Here is a 19132-nt window from a genome sequence, read left to right on the forward strand (position 1 = left end):
TTGGGGCACCAGATTTCTTTTATACACAGACCACAAGCCGTTAATTTATATGCTCGGCGAGAGTTCCTCCAATAGAGCTTCTTCGCGTTTAGTTAGACTATTGGCACGTCTTCAAGAATTTAATTTTGAAATAAAATACTTACCTGGAGGAAAAAACATTCGTGCGGATTGTTTATCACGCATTCCTTTATCCACTTGTAACATTGTCAACTCTGACTTAGAATATGTATTTGCTGTTGATGATGCCCTTCAAGGTACAAAACTTACTAAACAAGACTGGTTAAAAGGTATGGATAACGATTCTTGCTTACTCAATGTCAAAAAATTTTTGATTAAAGGTTGGCCCAGAGATAGAAACATGTCAATGGAAGAAAAACATTATGCACAAGTTGCATCTGAATTGTCGGTGTCAGGTGACATTTTGTTCAGGCAAGACAAATTTGTCCCACCCGTTGGCATCCGGCAATCCATCATTTCTCTGGCCCATGAAACTCATCCTGGTATCACTGGTACCACCAATAAAATTAAAACCACTTATTGGTGGCCTGGTATCGATAACCAGGTTAGATCCTTTGTCAATCAATGTCCACAGTGTCTATGCTCTGATAAACACTGGAAGTTGTCTAATTCACCACTGGTTCCTGTAGAGTGGCCTGAATCTCCTTGGCAGAAAATTGCCATAGACTTTTCTGGTCCATTTGCTGTTTTTAAGGATGACCTCAAATTCTTAATAGTTGCCATTGATTACTTTTCCAAATGGATTTATTTTTCTTTAGTCAAGAACCCTAATTCTGTTGCTGTAATTTCATTTTTAAAGGGTTTGTTTGTCATCGATGGTACTCCACATGAAATTGTTTCCGATAACGGTTCACACTTTGTCTCACAGGAGATGAATTTGTTTTTAAACAATGTTGACATTAAGCACATGTTAGTTCCTCTTTACAGTCCTGCGTCTAATGGTCTTGTAGAAAGAGCCAACCGTTTGTTGAAGGAAGCTATTCAAACAGCCTGTGCTAATAAACTTGATGTAGCTGAATTTCTTAGCGAGAAAATTTGGAACTATAATTGCACCCCGCACAGTACCACAGGAGTGTCCCCTTTTGTTTTACTGCGGGGCAGAATTCCCACTTCTAGGTTGAACCCTTCTTGGTTGATGAAAAGTTCTCTTGTCAACGTGGATTTAACTAAAATTCGTGAACATGTCAAGAGTAAACAAGAGAGTTACAAAAATAATTATGACAAACGCATGCATGTCACAGAAAAACCTCTTATTTCGGGTGATTGGGTCATCATTAGGAAACCTGTGAAGGTAACTAAGGGGCAATCCAAATTTTCTGCTCCGGTTAAAGTGTTGAAAGTTTCTCGTTCTGCAGCTCTTTTATTTGAAAGGGGTTGGTGGAACAAGAATGCCCTTATTAAGATCTCTGATCAACAAGCAAAGATAATTTCTTCCAACAAACAGACCTCAGATTTATCGGATGATCGCTATTCTGACTGGTTTGGTGTTGGTGAATCATCTACCTCTCCAAATGTTCCTTCTGTTCCCGGCAATAGCCTTGTCCTTGACACTTCCCTGTTAGCACATGGTGATTCCAACGTTCTCATGCCTCCTCCCACTTTACAGCCTGTTTCCAATTCCATTGGTGCGGGGGATGGTAGGGATCACAGTCGGAGAATTAGATCTGTTCCTGTAAGATTCCATGATTATGTGTTGGATTAATCTTGTTTTTCTTTGTATGCATTTGCTTACTTTACTTTGTTTTTTTTATCTACTTTTTATCTTTATATTTATTAGGGGAAGGATGTGTAGTATGTACTTTATTATTAGTATACTAGCTCTTTAAGGAATGCCTTCTTTAGAGTTCCTATTCCATGTTCTTAGAATGTTATACTGTATGCTTTGACCATTGCAAACCTGGTATTCTACTTTACTGGTCGTGGGTTGATTTACTCTGCCTGAAATAAACCACCTTATCAACCTTTCTGTCTGGATCTCCATCCTTATTTGATCCACTACCTTACTTCAGTTCTGTATGTGACAATAAGAAGCAGGCACAAATCTTCAATTGTAGTCCAGGTTTGCAACACTACATTTTACATACACTTTTGTCTCTTGGCAATAAAAATGTATGTGGTGTTACAGTTGGTTGGTTCGCTGAAGAACCCTATGCGTAGCGTTCTCGTGTAGTTACCGCTTTATTGTTCCCTTGGAAACTTTGCATTTAGGTAAAAAAGTTAACTTTAATTGTGCAGGAGGCAAAATAGCCAATTTGATTTGTGGTCTTTCATTACTTGATGAAGTTAGACATATTTCCTTACTTTTTGAACCACCAATGTGAAGTCAAGAATAAGTCTCCCTTTGTTATTGCTTATTTTGAATGTACTTATTACATTACATTTTTTTCCACAGGCTTTTATAGTGAGTGTATGTTTTGTAAGTAATAAATATTTGAATGTTTTGAGTTACAAACAAAATATTTTGAAGTAAAATAAGCTGTTTTATGTTTCTGGAAGGTGGCTCTTGCTGGTGACTTCTCAGCATGTCGTGTTTACTGGAAAACCTCTGGTGATGCAGCTGCAGATGAACACACTGAGACAATTTTGCAGAAAACTGCTCCTCGAATAAGGTGCGATTTTGCAGTGAGGGTGGAATTTCTGTTCAACATATAAAAGGCACATTTGTTGGCATATGGAGAGTGGGATAACAATCGAAGTCCTTTGTAAGAAGTCTGTCACTACTCAGCTTACATGATCACACTGCTTTCACAGCAAACAACTGACTGTGTAGTCCTGGATGTCCTAAAACTATCACTGATATAGGGACAACTGATGACTCACAAGCTTGTAACCTACAGGTTTGTCGCACACCTTCCACTGTTGTATTATTCCTTAGGTATCAGTTCAAACATGTCAAACAACTAAATATTTACTGATGAAGAAGAATCAAATGTCTCAATATAAAATAAAGTAACACGTAAGAGTGGAATCCTAATTGTTAGAGATGCCGAATTTTGTAGGACAATTTTTGGAACGCTAACTCCCTGTTTTGAATAGTTTGCTGGTAGGTTATTTAACAGGTCTGGGGCTTTTACCAGTGGGACTTCATGAAGAGATACAGCATCCTTTGAGCAAACTCTGTTACTAAGATATTAAAAAAAAATCTCCATTGCTTGCCTGTAATTGTGTACGGTACAATTGTATTTCTTTTTTTCTGCGTGATTTAGTTTTATACTTTAATGTGCTTGTTTAAGTTTTAAAGCTCTGCAAGACTGTGGCTGTTACTAGGCCATGCCCAGCTTGTGTAAATTATTTTATCTTTGTGAATGAGCTAAAGGAGGATTATTATGTGCAATGTTCGCAAAGAGTGTGTTGCTACTTTACAGAGGATTTTCTTGAGCTTTTTACTGAGAGAGTGCTATGTGTAAAGGATTTCCATCACAGTAGTCGTGGAATGTGATCATGACAGAGTTTTCAGAATGTTTGTGCACAAAAAGACGAGTAGTATTATTTTACTGGATAAATGTGTGATCGTGTTTGGGGGTATTCCAGTACAGATGAGCTGATGTAAAGTTAGGATTTTAACCTAAAATAACTTCAGCATGCTGCACCTAAGCCACCATGAAACACATTTAGAGTCTATTCTCCAGAAGCTGCTCTGAACTAGAATCTCCTGTCTTTTTAATTTATTTTATTTTGCAGGCATTGGTTGATTACTCATCAAGTAATAGGAGGCGTTCCTCCAGTAGTCTTTGTGAAAGACAGAGAAAATGCTGCCCTTGCCAAGGTACAGTAAATCAATCGATTTCAAGAGGAACGACCATGCTGCTATGTGACCATGCACACCACACACTCAACAAAGCAATGGAAATTGATATTCCACAGATCCTAGGATAGTTATCATAAACATGCTACTGTTTTGACAAAAGATAATCTCTGTAAAGGCAGCCCCGACCAGCCCAGATTTGTATCAAATTTAGCAAGTTTTCATGGGTCTTGTTGGTCACTCACTCCATATTAGGTTACCTGCTCATCTTTTTCAGTCATCAACCAATGTTCAACCAGTTGGGTTTTTTCCTCAGAATAATTTTTTTGATAATCGCTCTTCTTCTGAAGAACAATGTATGAATGACTAGTGTGAAACAAGAATATTCAAAGAAATCCCTAATAAAAGCCAGGGTACAAGATGGATTATTTTTCATTCTAGTTTTTCTAAGGTAGTTTAAGCCCTGGTTCGTGGAAAAACCTAAGAATGAAAAAGAATACAACAAATGAACCTTTGCATAAAGTGAAAATAAAAGATGCAAAACTTCAAAAGAAGTTTGGTTTATATTTAGTTTTAATTCTTTGGAAATTGAATATAAACATACAAAGCACCATTATATTGGACCGGTGAGTGCATAGTATAAGCCCATGTTTCTAGTGCAAATTCGGGTCTTGCATATTCAGACAAATCAGACACTTCCCACCCATAAAGTCAAAAAAGCTTCTTAATATCTGAAGATGGATATTAGAAGAAATTATGAATATTATGCAAGATTGATGTCTTCATAAACATCAACAATATGCTCTAATTCCATTGGCATATTTCCTATTTCTTTAGTATCAAGCATTAAGTTTGCTACATACCGTTGAAGACATGTATAATCAATAAACTTCAAGAGATGAGTTGGCCATATAAGGGCTTAAGATAACTCTTTACAGAAATAGCCATAAATTTACTATCAGATCTTCCAGCAGTAGGGATAACTGCCCTTTGCTCTTTTCACAACTTTGGAAATGTGCGTATTTCACTCCAAACCATAATGAAGGAAGCTTCCATAGTAGGACAGAAAGTGCACTACAATCGGCTGCAAATTCAAGACACATAGCCACGAACATGGCACTGCACTTTTCCTGGAACCCTTTCCTTTCCTCATTGAAAACCAAGTCACTATTAATTCATGCAAACAACAAACCAGCCAATGTCCTGTACCTCGGCCTGCCGGAGTACCTCCTGCAACGGCTGCAGGTGGTCCAGAACTCGGCTGCACGGGCCATTTTTGGCCTTTACAGGCGAGCTAGAACTTCCGGCCTTCTGCAGTCGCTTCACTGGCTGCCTATCCGGAAGCGGATAGTTTTTAAGGCATTGACCTGGGCCCATAAGGCTCTCCACGCTTCTGGAGCTAAATATCTCCAAAGGAGGCTAGCCTTCTACCATCCTGCCCGATCTCTGAGATCTGAGTCGTTGTTCCTTGCCGCGGTCCCTCGAGTAAAAAGGGCCCACATTGGAGGCCGGTCTTTCAGGCTGTTGGCGCCACAGCTCTGGAATACTTTGCCCTTGGCACTGCATAGCACTTCTAATCTGTTGACTTTCAGGAAGGGCCTTAAAACTTGGCTTTTTGCTCTTTAGTGCGCTCTTCTTTTCTGTTGTTGGGGCCTCTTACTTTCCGTGTTGTGTTATCTGCTACAGGTTTACAATAAAAGCGCCGGGACACTCCATGGAGTAGCCGTGCGCTATAAAAGATTCATTTAACATAACATAACATATAGGCAAAAAGAAGATTTGGAAGTTCAAGCTCTTGGTGTTGGCTAATTGTTTGGAATATATCAATGACAGGTGCCACCTCCAGCAGTATGAAATGTTCAAGCCAACAACTTCAGTAGATTCTTCTCCTAATGAGGAACCTTATTCTACCTGTTTGAATTGATATCTATGACCCTCAAACTCGCAGATCAAACTTGGGAAGGATAAGCTAAAAAGGAATCTGATAGCCTGCAGCTGCCTTGCCGATGCTTGTTTCCACATCAACTTTATCATTAAGCCAGGATAACTTATCCACAGCCAGAGGCAAAATCCTTAACCACATTAATCATCTGGTTTGATGGTTCGGCTTCTGAGTTCCGTCATAATGGCCACTTAAACTTGTTCTCTGGTTATATGGCCACCTTAAGTAAGACAAAATGAAATTTGACAAGTACATTTTACAAAATCAAGTGAAAGAGATTGTGTCTAGTGCCTGAGGTAACTGCCCCAAGGCATGCTATGAGGAAGTGGTATGTAGAAAAATCTGGTTTACAATACATTTTGTTCCACTTAGGCGTACGATTTTAACATCATTATTGGAAAGTATTCTTTATAGTTAACAGCATATCCATTTTTAGGGTTAGTAGGATTTAAGTCTTAACTTCTCCTTACATTTTGCAATATTCCATTGGAAGCAGCTGACTTTGAGACACTGCCTTCCTTCCTTCCAGACGCCATATCTGATGTTCATGCAAATCTGAGCTTATTGTTTCAAGTCTATCCCACCTCCATCTTCTGCATCCATCCTTGCTATCAAAAAGGTCATTCAACCACGTCTCTCCTCTGCCGCAAATTGATCAATAATTTGCCAGACCCAATGGGAAAATTGCAAGACAAATGGGAAGTGGACCTAGGAGAAATGGATGAGTTCGAGTGGAACGAAGCACTGGCGTCACCTAAGGAAGTGGGCATATCAGCAAAATTCCGGCTCGTACAGCTTAAGATCTTCCACAGGGTGTACTACACGAGAACGACACTGCACTTAATACAGCGGGCACAACATCCCTATTGTCTTCGTGGTTGTGGGGAGGAGGGAACGTTCTTCCACACTATATGGGACTGTACCCACATCCAGGAGTACTGGAGACAAACGATGCGCACTATATCCCAGACATTGGGGGTGTCCGTGATCCCTGAGCCACGGATATGCCTGTTAAATGTATGGGACCCGAACAATCTTTCCAGGCACGGCCAACAGTGGTCCACATTGGGTATGATGATCGCAAAACGCGACATAGCACAGAAATGGGGAGCGGCAGAATCCCCTTCACTGGCACAATGGTGTTCGAACATGGACAGAGTGATAACAGAGCGGGCAGTATATGCCAGCAGGGCCTGTCCGCGTAAATGGAACAAGATGTGGACCCCATGGAACGTGTACAGGAGAGGGATTTGTGAACCCATGCAGGAAGACGATCCATTGACATCAGATGAGGAGGGGGAGGACGAGTAGGAGGATAGGGGCAGAAGGGGACGAGTGTAGCGTCCGGGGGTCCCATTTCTAGTTCGAGTCTGGGAGGGGGTGGGACTGAGGGGCAGGCTATTCAGAATTCAGGGAATACTACACAGAAGAACCAATTGCAGGGAACCGTGGTATCAGCTGACCCCAGGGACTGAGAAATACACACACACGACATTCCAGATTACAAGACGGGACGGGGGAAGTACGCCCAGCACTTAGCTTACCTTACGACCTAAAGGTGGTACCTTCTTTAGTGACGTTGTTTGTTTCAAATTTAAAACTAGACCTTTGCAGACTGATAATCACCATGCAAGTTATATACCCGTATGGTAATGGAACGCCGCCGTACCCCAGGGTTGTCGGCACATGGGCTGTGTGATCCAGAAACTGTTGAACGCTTGTAAATGTGTTGCGGCCGGCCCCAGGGGTTGTAGGCCATAAGCTGTGTATAATTTTGCGGGTACAATAAAGGTCTTTAAAAAAAAAAAAGTCATTCAACACTTTGTGTGAAGAGGGCACTCTTATATTGCTTGGATACATTTGTGATGGAGTGAATACTTGAGTTAATCTCCGCCACTCATAATTAATCGAACCTCATCCCAGTCCATTGTTCTTTAGCTCACCATACTGCCCCAGGATCGACCCAGCCATATTCAAATCATTCTGGGTCCTGCTCCACTAGGAACAGTCCATTACAAACTGCCAAGACGGTTCTCTCTGAACTGGAACACAAGTAACCAAAGATTGGTTTCACCCTAGTTGGGGCTTTTCAGTTGGGTGCCCCTTGGTTCCAGTAGCACAGTGTGCATAGGATCCAGGTTTGGATATAATCGCAGCACTTAAGGCATCTCACCAAAGTAAACAAAAAAGAAATGAGTAGAATGCTTGAATTAATCTCAGCCACTGGTAATTACTCCGGCCGCATTGCAGCCCATATTTTGCCCACCATGTCACCTCAGATTGGGCCTAACTATGTGCAAGTCAGTCTTGGTCGTGTTACTAAACGAACAGTCCATCCTGATTTAACAACTTGTAACACAGACATAATTGGAAATAGGAAAGGGCTTACTTGAAAAGATTTACAGTCAAACCAGGATTAAGATATTTGGTGGGACCTGCAAGCACCTAGATGCCCTATTGGGTGATTATTTTCAGAGTTCGGGAGTGATGCTACAGAATCCATTTCCAGAGTTCGTGAGCGATGGTACACTTCCAAATCGGACGCACAGCTTTTGTGCTAAATTACAAATAAGATACTGCTACTTATTACGTGGTTGCAGGGCAGAACGTGTTCTCGGGCTGCACGCATAATAATTAAGCTGATGAAAATCATGAAAGTTAAATGGCGAAGAAAAGGTGTGCACTTTCACTCCTGATGTTATATACTTTTCTGCCCATCGATAAGTTGCACCCATGGATAACAATGGTTAAAGGATTAAGATGAATAGTCACATGAGAGTCCTGTTCTCCTCACAAGGGGGAGCTATTTCAAACTGCTCCTGAGTACAGAAACACGACAGACCATGTTGGTTGAAAATCCGGTATAAACAGAGTTTGTCGAAAACGGTGGAATTAACCATAGACATCTCCAACTTTTTGATTTTGAAACTCGTTTTGAAAATGTATAATCTAATGTTTCATGATTAACAATTTTATTAACATCTTGAGGGAGGGCGGTGTCATCGAGTCAGTTGATTGTTTGGGAAGGGTGCTCTATGTTGCATAAAAAGGATGAACGGAGGTTCAAGTGGAATGGTCAGTCATGTTCTCATTAACAGTGGATTATGGGAAGCGTTGGAACGAGGTAGATGGAGGATACATAATTGGTTATCCAGTAAGGGAGGGGTTACATCGAGTGAGTAGAAAGGAATTTGGTTCATGAGAAAATAGGAAGGCACTGAGGATATGAACAGCAGGTACAGCAGACCATATTTTGCATGAATAGGTGATAAATGGAGGGTTAAGTAGAACGGTTCAGAGTCATGTACTGACACACAGTGGCTTATGGGAAGTGTAGGAGCAAGGCTGATGGAGTCATACATAATTGGTTACTGAGCAGGGGGGGGGGGGGGGGGGTTTACAACCAGTGAGTTGAAAATGGAAGGAAGTGAAAGCGTGTTGGTAAATGGTTTGTGAGATGACAGAACACGGACATGCACAGCAGGTACGGGAGAATTTTAGGGAAACTTTACCCTCGGAGATGGTGCTTTTGAGTTGAGTGCAGGTGGAGAAAAGCCTTTTTGTGCATTTCTATTTTATCCTGGAGTTTAGAAATGATTAAGGGGGAGGACATTTGAGAGAAGCCTCGTACTGTTTGATTATGTAATTAGAGGGAGAACGTTGATCATGGTATGAATTTTCAAACACAATTCGAATAACAAAATGCTGTAATACATGTTATACTGTGAAGTTTAAACTTTCGTTCTAATGTTGGTGTTTAACTTTTGTAGTGAACCCCTGACGAAGGGCAATTAAATGGCCCGAAATGCATTGGGAATATTAACTAAGGGTGGGCGTAGTTCGCGAAGTAGCGCTACGCGAAGCTACGCGAAGTGCACTTCGTACTACGCGGACTTTACGTAGCACTACGTGAGCTGCGTAGGAGCATGTTCGCACTGTGCAAGATGCATTTTCAATGATTGCACAGTGCGGACAAGCATCCGGCACTGTGCAAGTATTGAAAACGTCATCTTGCACAGTGCGAGCTGTAGTTTTCTGCTGCTCGAGTAGATTATTACTCGAGCGGCAGCTTTCTCAACGCGAACAGGTAGTTTCTCATTGAGAGCGGTCGCGAGCATGCGCAACCACTCACAATGAGAAACCTGACCTTCTTGCGTTGAGAATCTCGCTGGGATGTCATTTTGCTTGCTCGCGGTCGCGAACATGACGTTCAGGACCGCGAACAAGCAAAAAACGACCGCTACGCTACGCTGCACTACGCATGTGCGCACTGTGCTACGTGCAGCTCGCGTAGTGCGAAGTTGCGAAAACTTCGCAAACTCCGCGAGCGTAGCGTAGTGCTTCGCCCAGGGTTAATATTAACACTACTGAGGATGAAATATGTAGAGTTTCCTGCTTCAGAATAAAGGTCTGGATGGACATATCTGCAGTATCAGAAATATGAATACATATCATGGCTTTCATGTGACAGAGAAAAATGGAATGAATTCGTGGAACAGTGGAATAACTAAAATAAAAATGATGAAATGATAAAGTAGCAGTATCTTCATTGCAATTTAGCACAAAAGCTGTGCGTCCGATTTGGGAGTGTAGCATCGCTCCCAAACTCTGGAAATGGATTCTGAATTACGTGGTTGCAGGGCAGAACGCGTTCTCGGGCTGCACGCATAATAATTAAGCTGATGAAAATCATGAAAGTTAAATGGCGAAGAAAAGGTGTGCACTTTCACTCTTGATGCTATTGGGTGATTAGCCACACTATATAAATCCTGATTGATTGATTTTTAGCTCTCACCTTTGTATCGCCATGATTTTGTACAGCTTCTCCAGCTAGATTCATATAAGAGACTATTGCTCATTAATGTTCCAGACTGCACCAGTATTGTCATTGCCACCCATGGATTTAAGGAAAGTTCAAAATTGGGTTTCACAAGAACTGCTTCACTTCCGTCTAGTTATAAGCAGTATTTCATGTAAGATTAAATCTCCTGTTAAGCAAATGCCACCATGCATTACACTAAATACACAAGTATGTGTTTTTCAAAAGTATTTTTCTTGCAACTTGATACATTTATGGGTGTGAATATCCATGAGATATATGTATATTATTTAAATATTTCACAGGTAAAGTAGAGCAGCAGCAGTGTGTCTTCTTTTTGGAGTGAGCACTATGGTAATTACCAGAGAATTTCAAAGGATACAAAATATGGCAAATGTATATTTTTAATATGTCTGTTTGTGTGTATTGCCTACATCCATTCTGCGACTGTAAAAGTTAGGAGACCTGTTTGTCTGGAGTACAAAAATAGTGTGAGAGATTTGCCAGGAACTGTTTTCACTTGTAGTAGTTCATTTTATCCTTCGGAGTATGGCTGCAATGAAAAATTCAAAAGAAAATACTTTTGAAGTAATTCATAGACAAAAAGGCACATTCCCCCACAAAATCAACACACAACACAGCCCCTTCTCTTGGAATTTTAGAAAAAGGGCACAGGCAGAAGAGAAGCCATGTGTAAGCAAAATTTGACTAATCAGTGTATTGAATTGACTTTTGGATTATGACTTAAAAATGAATTGTATCTAATTGGGCTAATAGCACGTGTAGCTTTTTTGTGAAGATAATATTGTTTTGTTTTTACAGATTGAACAATTGTTGGAAATTGCTGATTATGGGCCCAGGGTAACTGAAGATCTGGTGCTAAGTCAAAGCGATCTCAGGTTGTGTTTTGTATTATTATTATTTAATGGTCTTGCCTACAAGCACTTGAGAGCAGGTTCTTGTTTGGCAACTTTTTGGCTTGCATTAGCCCATATATTCAGTTGGACCATGTACCGTTTTACTTTGACTCGAATTAAAGGCTCCATTGCTGTTAAAACACATTGTTTAATTTGCATATGTATGAATTTCAAAAAGAACATACATAATGGTGCAATATACCTAAAGACACTAATTGAAATGATGGTTGCGATGTTTGTTGCAGTGAGTCTCAACAAATTTGGAACTAATCATACAGACAACACCAAAATGTAAAAGTGTTTATTATGTAGATGTAAAACTTAAATCAACTAATATAGATGGCTAAATAATATTTACGGAATAGACACTGATCACAGCATTATATTGCTGTAAACAAGCCGTCAGCCTGAATCATTGAAGCAGTATCTGCTACAAAGTTGAATAGTCAGACTGAAAGGAATAGAATCGTTTCAGGACAGGAAGAGTAGAGGCGACAAATGCGAACTTAAAACCCCAGTATAAAAACAAAGGATACACTGATGAATCGCTATAGAAAGTGAAAAAGAATAAAGCAGCTGGAAAGAAAAACCTTATTACAATGTTAATAGAAAGCACAAAGCACGTCCTTGATGCGTTACAAGACGTTCCACGAAAAGTTGCCCATCAAAATTCACCAAGTGAAAAAGGTTGTGTGTAGAAACTGGCAATTAATTGAACAGAGTAATGAACTGGCAGTTTCAAAGGAAAAGCGATATAGATAGGATTGGAAATTAAATGCTTAAAACATAAGGATTAAATAGATTTCAAGATTGGTTGTATTTCTTGTGAATGGGCTGTATTAGAAATAGATAAAAGACGGGATAAGGATGAAGCACAAATATATCACATTATCTTTAAAACGGAGCTGAAGATGCAAAAGAGAAATCCCCATTTTCAGAGGATGCATATAAGGAATACCTCACAAAGACTGCATGTATTGAGCTAATACTAAATGAAACCATGATTGCATGGGGATTTTCAAAGGCCATACGAGACTAATGTTGCAGAGCTAATCATTTTAGAGACCTGTATTCATTATGGTTCAGTGAATTCATGTATAGAATAAAATGTATATAAGATGCAAGTTGGCAGCGAAATGCATTTGAATATAAAAGATTTGACTAGTAGTGCCAAGAAACTGTAAATAAGGAAAAAAGGACCTGTGTATCAAAGGAAAACAATTGAAATCATAATTTACATTTTGATGGTTTGTACATGGAAATAATAGGACGTTTAAGATGCAAAGGAATGTGATCTTGCTGTTTGTTTACAAAAGGACACAAGTAGACAGATTTTCACAAACATTGCCAATGGTTTATGCCTAATATATGCATTTGTAGCCTCCTAAAGGTAACAGGTGCAAACATAGTGGAAAAGAAGAGTGAAATATTACTGTTTTTCTCTTCATGAAAACATATTATCCATGCAGGCAGGCAACATTCTACATTCCGTCAGACTGCAGCTGACCATATAGTGTACAATCTCAGAAGTAAGGAAAAGATAGGGCAGGAAAACCCATGGACATCTATGACCTGTATTGATTTCCAGGTATTCTTTGCAGCGTTTTCTGTGATCCTCTAAAAAGTGCATATCCATGCAGATCGTAGGTGGTAAGCATACAATGATCACATTCACACTTTTAAAGTGAAATAAGTCCTTTGCTTTCTGATAGATACTTTTACCACAAATTCTTCAACCTGTGAATACTTCCAAGCACCAGACTGATTCCGGAGAGGTTTTCTCAGCAATTCCCTTGCATGCTGATGGTGGTATTTTGTGGCTTCACGTCTGCTCTGCCCCTCCCTGAAAGTGATGTCCGAGCCATAATAAGACTGCCACCTCCTCCCTTTGACATCCTTTCCTTTCAGTATGTGCCTTCTGATGCAGATTTGAAACTCCCCCCCTCTAACTCTGTTACTTGACAGACTTAGTTTTATAGACATTCCCAGTGTGCAACGGCATGTCTCCCACTAAAACGACAGGTTCAAATTCTGCAAGGATTGCTACAAACAGATGTCAGTGACGGACCCTGGTGAGGTCTGTCTGTGGGCTCCTCCCATCCCATGAAAATATGTGGCAACTGTGCTTGGATGAATCTGAAAGCTATGCAGGACTGTGAGGCCTGCTCTGTTGCTGAGCACCATATGAAGGCTCAGATCTTTCGGACTCGAAGTCGGCGAAGAACACATTTTCCTTCCCTGGATCGTTGCCCCGAGCGGTCATCACATTGAAAGCCTTCAACTAAGTTGAAGGAAAAGAAGTACAAAACAAGACAAAACTTGTCTCCCCTTCTTCCTGCCACTCTCACCAGGCAAAGTCATGAACACATCTGGACCTCATGTCACGGTCTAAGTCGCCTACATTGCGAGCAATTTGGGCCAAGTCCTGCCCTACTTTCCCGATCCAATGGTGACACTGCAGCAGATTAAGGGTTCAAAGGAGGGTGTGCTGCACATATTCAGCACCCCACTGGATCCCTCTGGTGCACCATCAGGCCCTAGTAATCGGAGGTGTCCTCCTGACGGTGCATTTATACCACTGTCCGGGGACTGCTGTCTCCGGGACCACCGCCTGGTCCATCTTTATCCACCGTCCCTGGATGCTGTTTGTGGAACACGCCAGAGGAAGAGCCCATAGCTCTTTCAGTCTTTAAAGTGAATCCAATTCAACCTCGGCCAAAGTCGCATCCACCTCAATCCCTCCCAGAGCCTCAATCTGATTCAGAAACTGTCTACCTGAATTATAGAGTCTGTGAAGCAGAGCTACTAGACGATGACACCTCACAGTTTATATCACTACCTGTTGACGCAAGAATCTCAGATTTTAGAAGAGTTAGTGGCTGATGCATCTATTGTGATTAAGCCAGCAGAAAAGGTTGGGGCCATTGTCATTATGACTAAATTAAGCTTAATATTTGAGTGCCTGAGATTACTACACGGTAGAGGAACTGTTTACTCATACAAAGGGGTCCTACTCCTTAACGCACTAGTCAGATCAACAAACTTGTGACAACAGGCTTGGAAAATCAATGGATTACTAAACGGGTTAGAGATTTTCTGGTTAACAAATTTCCAATAGCCCTATATTTTTACGTCCTTGCAAAATTATACAGGAATAAAACCATTTTCACAAATATTGGCTTCTTTATAGGAACCTCTTTCTCAGTTTGTGGATTGCTTCCTGAGATCCATAGTACATATGATGCCTTCTTACTTACAAAATACAAAAGCAATTCTGAATATGTTGATATTGATGAGATTTGACACAGACAAGCATTTGTTGATTGAATTAGATGTAGAGACACTCTACACAAGTATTCTTCAGAAAAAAACATTGGCAGTATTACATTGTCTGCCAGACAGGACTCTACAAGGTTCTATGACCCTCAGTGGAGTTCATTATGAGGTGTGCCACTTTGGCTAAGGAGCATAATCTTTTCGGATATGAAAACTGTAGGAGAGTGGGGTCTGCAATCCCATGGCCACCCCAGATTTTTGCTTTTTGCTTCACTGGTTTACGACTTTCCCTGGCTGTGGGCCTGCTAATCAGACCCACAGCCTAGCTGTTCTCTCTCTAAATTGACAAGCATGTACCTTAGGTGCATTTACCAATTGCTACTGGGCCACCTTATCAGTCCCTGTACAGTATACCTTAGGTATCCAGGGCATAGGTGTACCCAGGGCCTACCAGGGGCTGCAGCATGTATTATGCCACCCCTGGCTGGCCACCCAAATCTGACACAACTGGCTGCACGACAGCTGGGGCAAGGTGGTGTAAACACCCTTTGCTTTAGATATAGTATTCCTATATCTAACCCTAAAATGGACACATATATTCCTATCAGTCACTCCTATGGCAGGCCTTATCAATCCTGAAGGCAGAGTGCTTGGATTTATGTGAGATGGTGCTCTGGCATGAGCTGAGCCCATTTGCAGCTTGCGGAACCAAGTCCTAATAGCTGTTCCATGATAACGCTATACCATATACTGTTAAGTGCATTATAATCCTCGCGGTTAAATGCTAACTTTGGCATAGCATTATCAAAACATGTCGAGTAAGGTGTCATACGAATTGGAATACTAACCCCTCGCCAATTCTGGCGACGGGGTTAGCATTCCACCCTTCTAGAGGGACACGACATGTATGTAACTGTAAACCCCGGTTAAAGTTAATGCAAGCCTCAGCATCACAAAATGGATGCTGCCACCACAGACACAAGTCTGACCTCCTGCTGCTGGGAGTCCTTCCAGCGAGGGAGGCTCGGACAAAGGGTTTCCTGCCTTGGGAGGTGCTAGCACCACCCCAGACAGGATTTTGTGTTTTAGGTAGGCTCAGGCTGAAAGGAATGAGACATGCCTGGGGCACACAAGGTGCCCTGTGCATACACCGGTTCCAACCAGTTGCTGGGGCACTCCAGCCCCAGCTCTGGCGGGAAACTGGACAAAGGATAGGTGGTGTAACCACCCCCCTTCCTGGTCCCACCCAGGGGAGGGACCTAGTCGTAGTGCAGCCCCCTTTAGCTGAATAAAGGTAGGAGCTGGTCCCATTCCAAGTTGGATTACTCTTGACAACTTCGACGAAGAACTCTTGACCTTCGACCTCCTGATAATCAGAAGACTGAAGAATCTCCCCTATGGTCAGGGAGTGACCATCCTGCTTCGCAGGCACCATCAAGCTCCTGTGCGGTTTGCTGCAAAGTCCTTCCAGCCCGAAATCCGACGACCCAGCCCGACAAGACCCGGACCTCCAGACCTCTCTGACCTCTACCCACATCCACAGCACAGCTGGGACCCGTGGGTGCGACGAGCAACGTGGAGACGGCCATCTTGAAGAAACCAGCACAGCGCTTCCAGCACGACTCCTGAGAGTTCCTCAAGTGAGTGCATTGGGGACTGAGAAGCCCCACACCGACGCAGCTCCTGCACCAAAGACCAGCCCCCCAGCATCCCCGTGATCTGCGTGGGGCCCTTTTGCCTGGTTGCTGCCCTTCCTGTTGTCTGGACACTTGCCGGCTGGCTTGTGCCCTCTGAGACGACGACCCGAAGATTTCGACACTGCTACTCTGGTCCCCCAGACTGGCCCTTGCTTCCTTGTTTAAGAGAAGCACCCCGGACCCTCCTGGTCCCCACAAGACTCCATCTTTGTTCCACCGCGTGGCTTGCATTAGCCAAGGCCTGTTGTCCAGATCGACGATCCGACACCGCCAACAGCAGCAGACTACGTGGGACAGCTCGTGCCTCCAGCCTGGTCGTGAAGAGCAGCTCCTGGTCCGCGCAGCTACAGAGAGAAGCGACCCTTCCTTCACCTGACTGCGGCGACAGCTCCTGGTTCCCTCCTGGTTCCAGCACCGTCACTGGCTAGTGACCAAGACTCTGTCCCCTTCCTTTTCAGGACTTCCATCTTCCAGTTCCATCCTTGGAACCACCGGACTCCTCCCTCTGGCTGCCTGCCAGCAACTTCTTGTTTCAGGCATCACCGGGATCAACACAGCAAACCCGACGCAACTTCAGCCCTATGCACCCGCAGCCTGTGGGTTAGGTAACTAAAGCTTCTAGGTGCTGAAGTCTGTGTCCACTATCCTAGTGTCCAGGTCCACTGTTGTTTTCCCTCCATCCAGCCGGGTTCGTCCGGAATCCGTAACTTTGTAAACTGTTGCATCCATAGACGTTGGTACGCATCCCGCGTGAGAGTTTCCACTCTGCACGTGAGTCCCGTGGGCCTCCTGCTCCTTACTTACCTAGTTTGTAGCGTAGTCCCACCGATCCTCCAGCCTCTGGATCTCCTAACAGTATTTTTCTTCCTCGCATTCCATTGCTTTGAGTATATGGTTTGTCGTGCCCCTAAGGCACTTGTGTAAATATTGTGCGAACTCGTATTTCCTTTTTAGTATTGTCATGTGCTAAGCCCTCTGATCTCATAAAGAGTTCAGAGGTGTTGTTATAAATAAATAGACTGTTTATTTTTCATAACAACCTGTGTGGTGTCCTTTCATTTGGTATTCAAGGGGTTATACTATGGTAAAACAGCTGGCTTCACATGCCAAAAGAGATTAGCCTAAAAGACTGCTTTTGTCCACGCTACTAGGATAGCTGGTCTATACGGTTGACTTTACAACCAATCACCATAAGGGTTGTTTGGACTGATACAAGGTGATCACTAGAACTAGTGAGCATCATATATCAGGCCAACTTCTCACAAAAACCAACTATTTCTCCAAGTGACTGGTATTTTCCTGAGGGAGTACCTTCACCCCTAACATGCTCAAATTCGTATATGTTTGCGTTTGAGAGTACAACCCCATATCAGTCATCAGTAACAACATGGAAACTTTACATTGATGACATATTATTTTTTTTACTCTTTTTTTATTGATAATGCTAATGAGACCATACAATACAAAGGAGTGTCTGTATATCACATTGGAAATCAATACAAATATAAGCAGGAAAGTACACATCAGAGGATCCCAGGGACAATCCCACCTGTCCGATGTTACAATCCCTCTAAGAGTGCGCCCGTTCCCCTGTACTTGCGCCAGGGCGCCCACACTTTCTTCAATTATTTTAGCGCACCCCCTTCTTTTTTATACAGTTTCATCAGGTCTTTAGCACCAGTCGAGATTGCGCTGCCATTCCTCCCATTACAGGGGCGCCTGCCCCCCTCACCCCCTGGCAATGTTCTGTTTCGCTACACACCCAGCCAGGGCCAACCATATTTCCACATATCTCGACCAGTCCGTGTCCCCTTTAATCAGCAGTAAAAGCCACTTCGGGACCATCGCTCCCACTACCATAGACATGATGGCCATGACCTTGGTCCAGAAGGGAATGCTCTCTGGACACTCTCACAGGATATGGAAGAAGGTTCCCTCCTGTTGACGACCCCTTACGCAGGATGCCGACTGGCACCTTCCCCATGCATAGAGGTGTGTGCGAGGATAGTAGGTACGGTGAAGGATTTTAAACTGCACTAGCCTGAACCTGGAGCGAATTGCAATTTCTCTAGGACCCTGTAGCGCCAGTCTTCCTCATTTAGACACCCAAGGTCCTTGGACCAGGCTGCTCTGAGGTTGACCAAGGGATCAGGTATATGGTTTATTAATTTGCAATAGATTGTTGATGTGGGTTTCTCCGCGATGGGGTCAAGTAATAACCCATCTTCCATCGGGGAGTACTCCAGGATGGATGTACCCCTATGTAAATGGGTTCGTAGGGCATGCAATAGTCGTAGGTGCTGATATCCCTGTGAGTGGTGTAAGTTATACTCCTTTTGGAGGCATTTGAAGGTGCAGGGAGAGTCCCTTTTCCATACATCCCCTAGGTAGTCGATGCCTATCAGTTGCCACCCCCTGAATCCCTTCAGACCCTTCACCTCATGCAGTTTCTCACCCTGCCACAGTGGGGTTCGCTCGGTCAATTTGCACGCCTAGCCCAGAAGCCTATTAGCCTCCTTCCAGCATTGTAGTACTAACTTAGTGTGCTCAGGCCATGCCTTCTGCGGGCATAGAGAAGATGTTTGCAATTACCCCTCGGCATAGCCGTTCTGTCCACCCTGTAGGCAGGCTCTTTTCTATCTGTCTACGCCCAGTCATTCATCACCTGCAGTTGTGAGGCCCAGCAATATAGTTGAACACCCCCCATGTAGCTTGTGT

The 19132-nt window shown here is 42.8% G+C and overlaps 1 protein-coding gene across 2 annotated transcripts in view; it reads left to right on the forward strand.

Moving 5' to 3' along the window:
* RBFA (ribosome binding factor A) overlaps positions 1–19132 on the forward strand; it is a 117961-nt gene that overhangs the window by 92110 nt on the left and 6719 nt on the right. For both annotated transcript variants that reach the window (XM_078687859.1, XM_078687860.1), the window contains 3 exons: positions 2515–2627; positions 3700–3784; positions 11347–11423. In XM_078687859.1, the coding sequence (XP_078543985.1) occupies positions 2515–2627; positions 3700–3784; positions 11347–11423 (275 nt within the window). The remainder of the gene's footprint in view (positions 1–2514; positions 2628–3699; positions 3785–11346; positions 11424–19132) is intronic.

This window comes from Lissotriton helveticus, chromosome 4_1 (genome assembly GCF_964261635.1).
Source record: "Lissotriton helveticus chromosome 4_1, aLisHel1.1, whole genome shotgun sequence".
Lineage (NCBI taxonomy): Eukaryota > Metazoa > Chordata > Amphibia > Caudata > Salamandridae > Lissotriton > Lissotriton helveticus.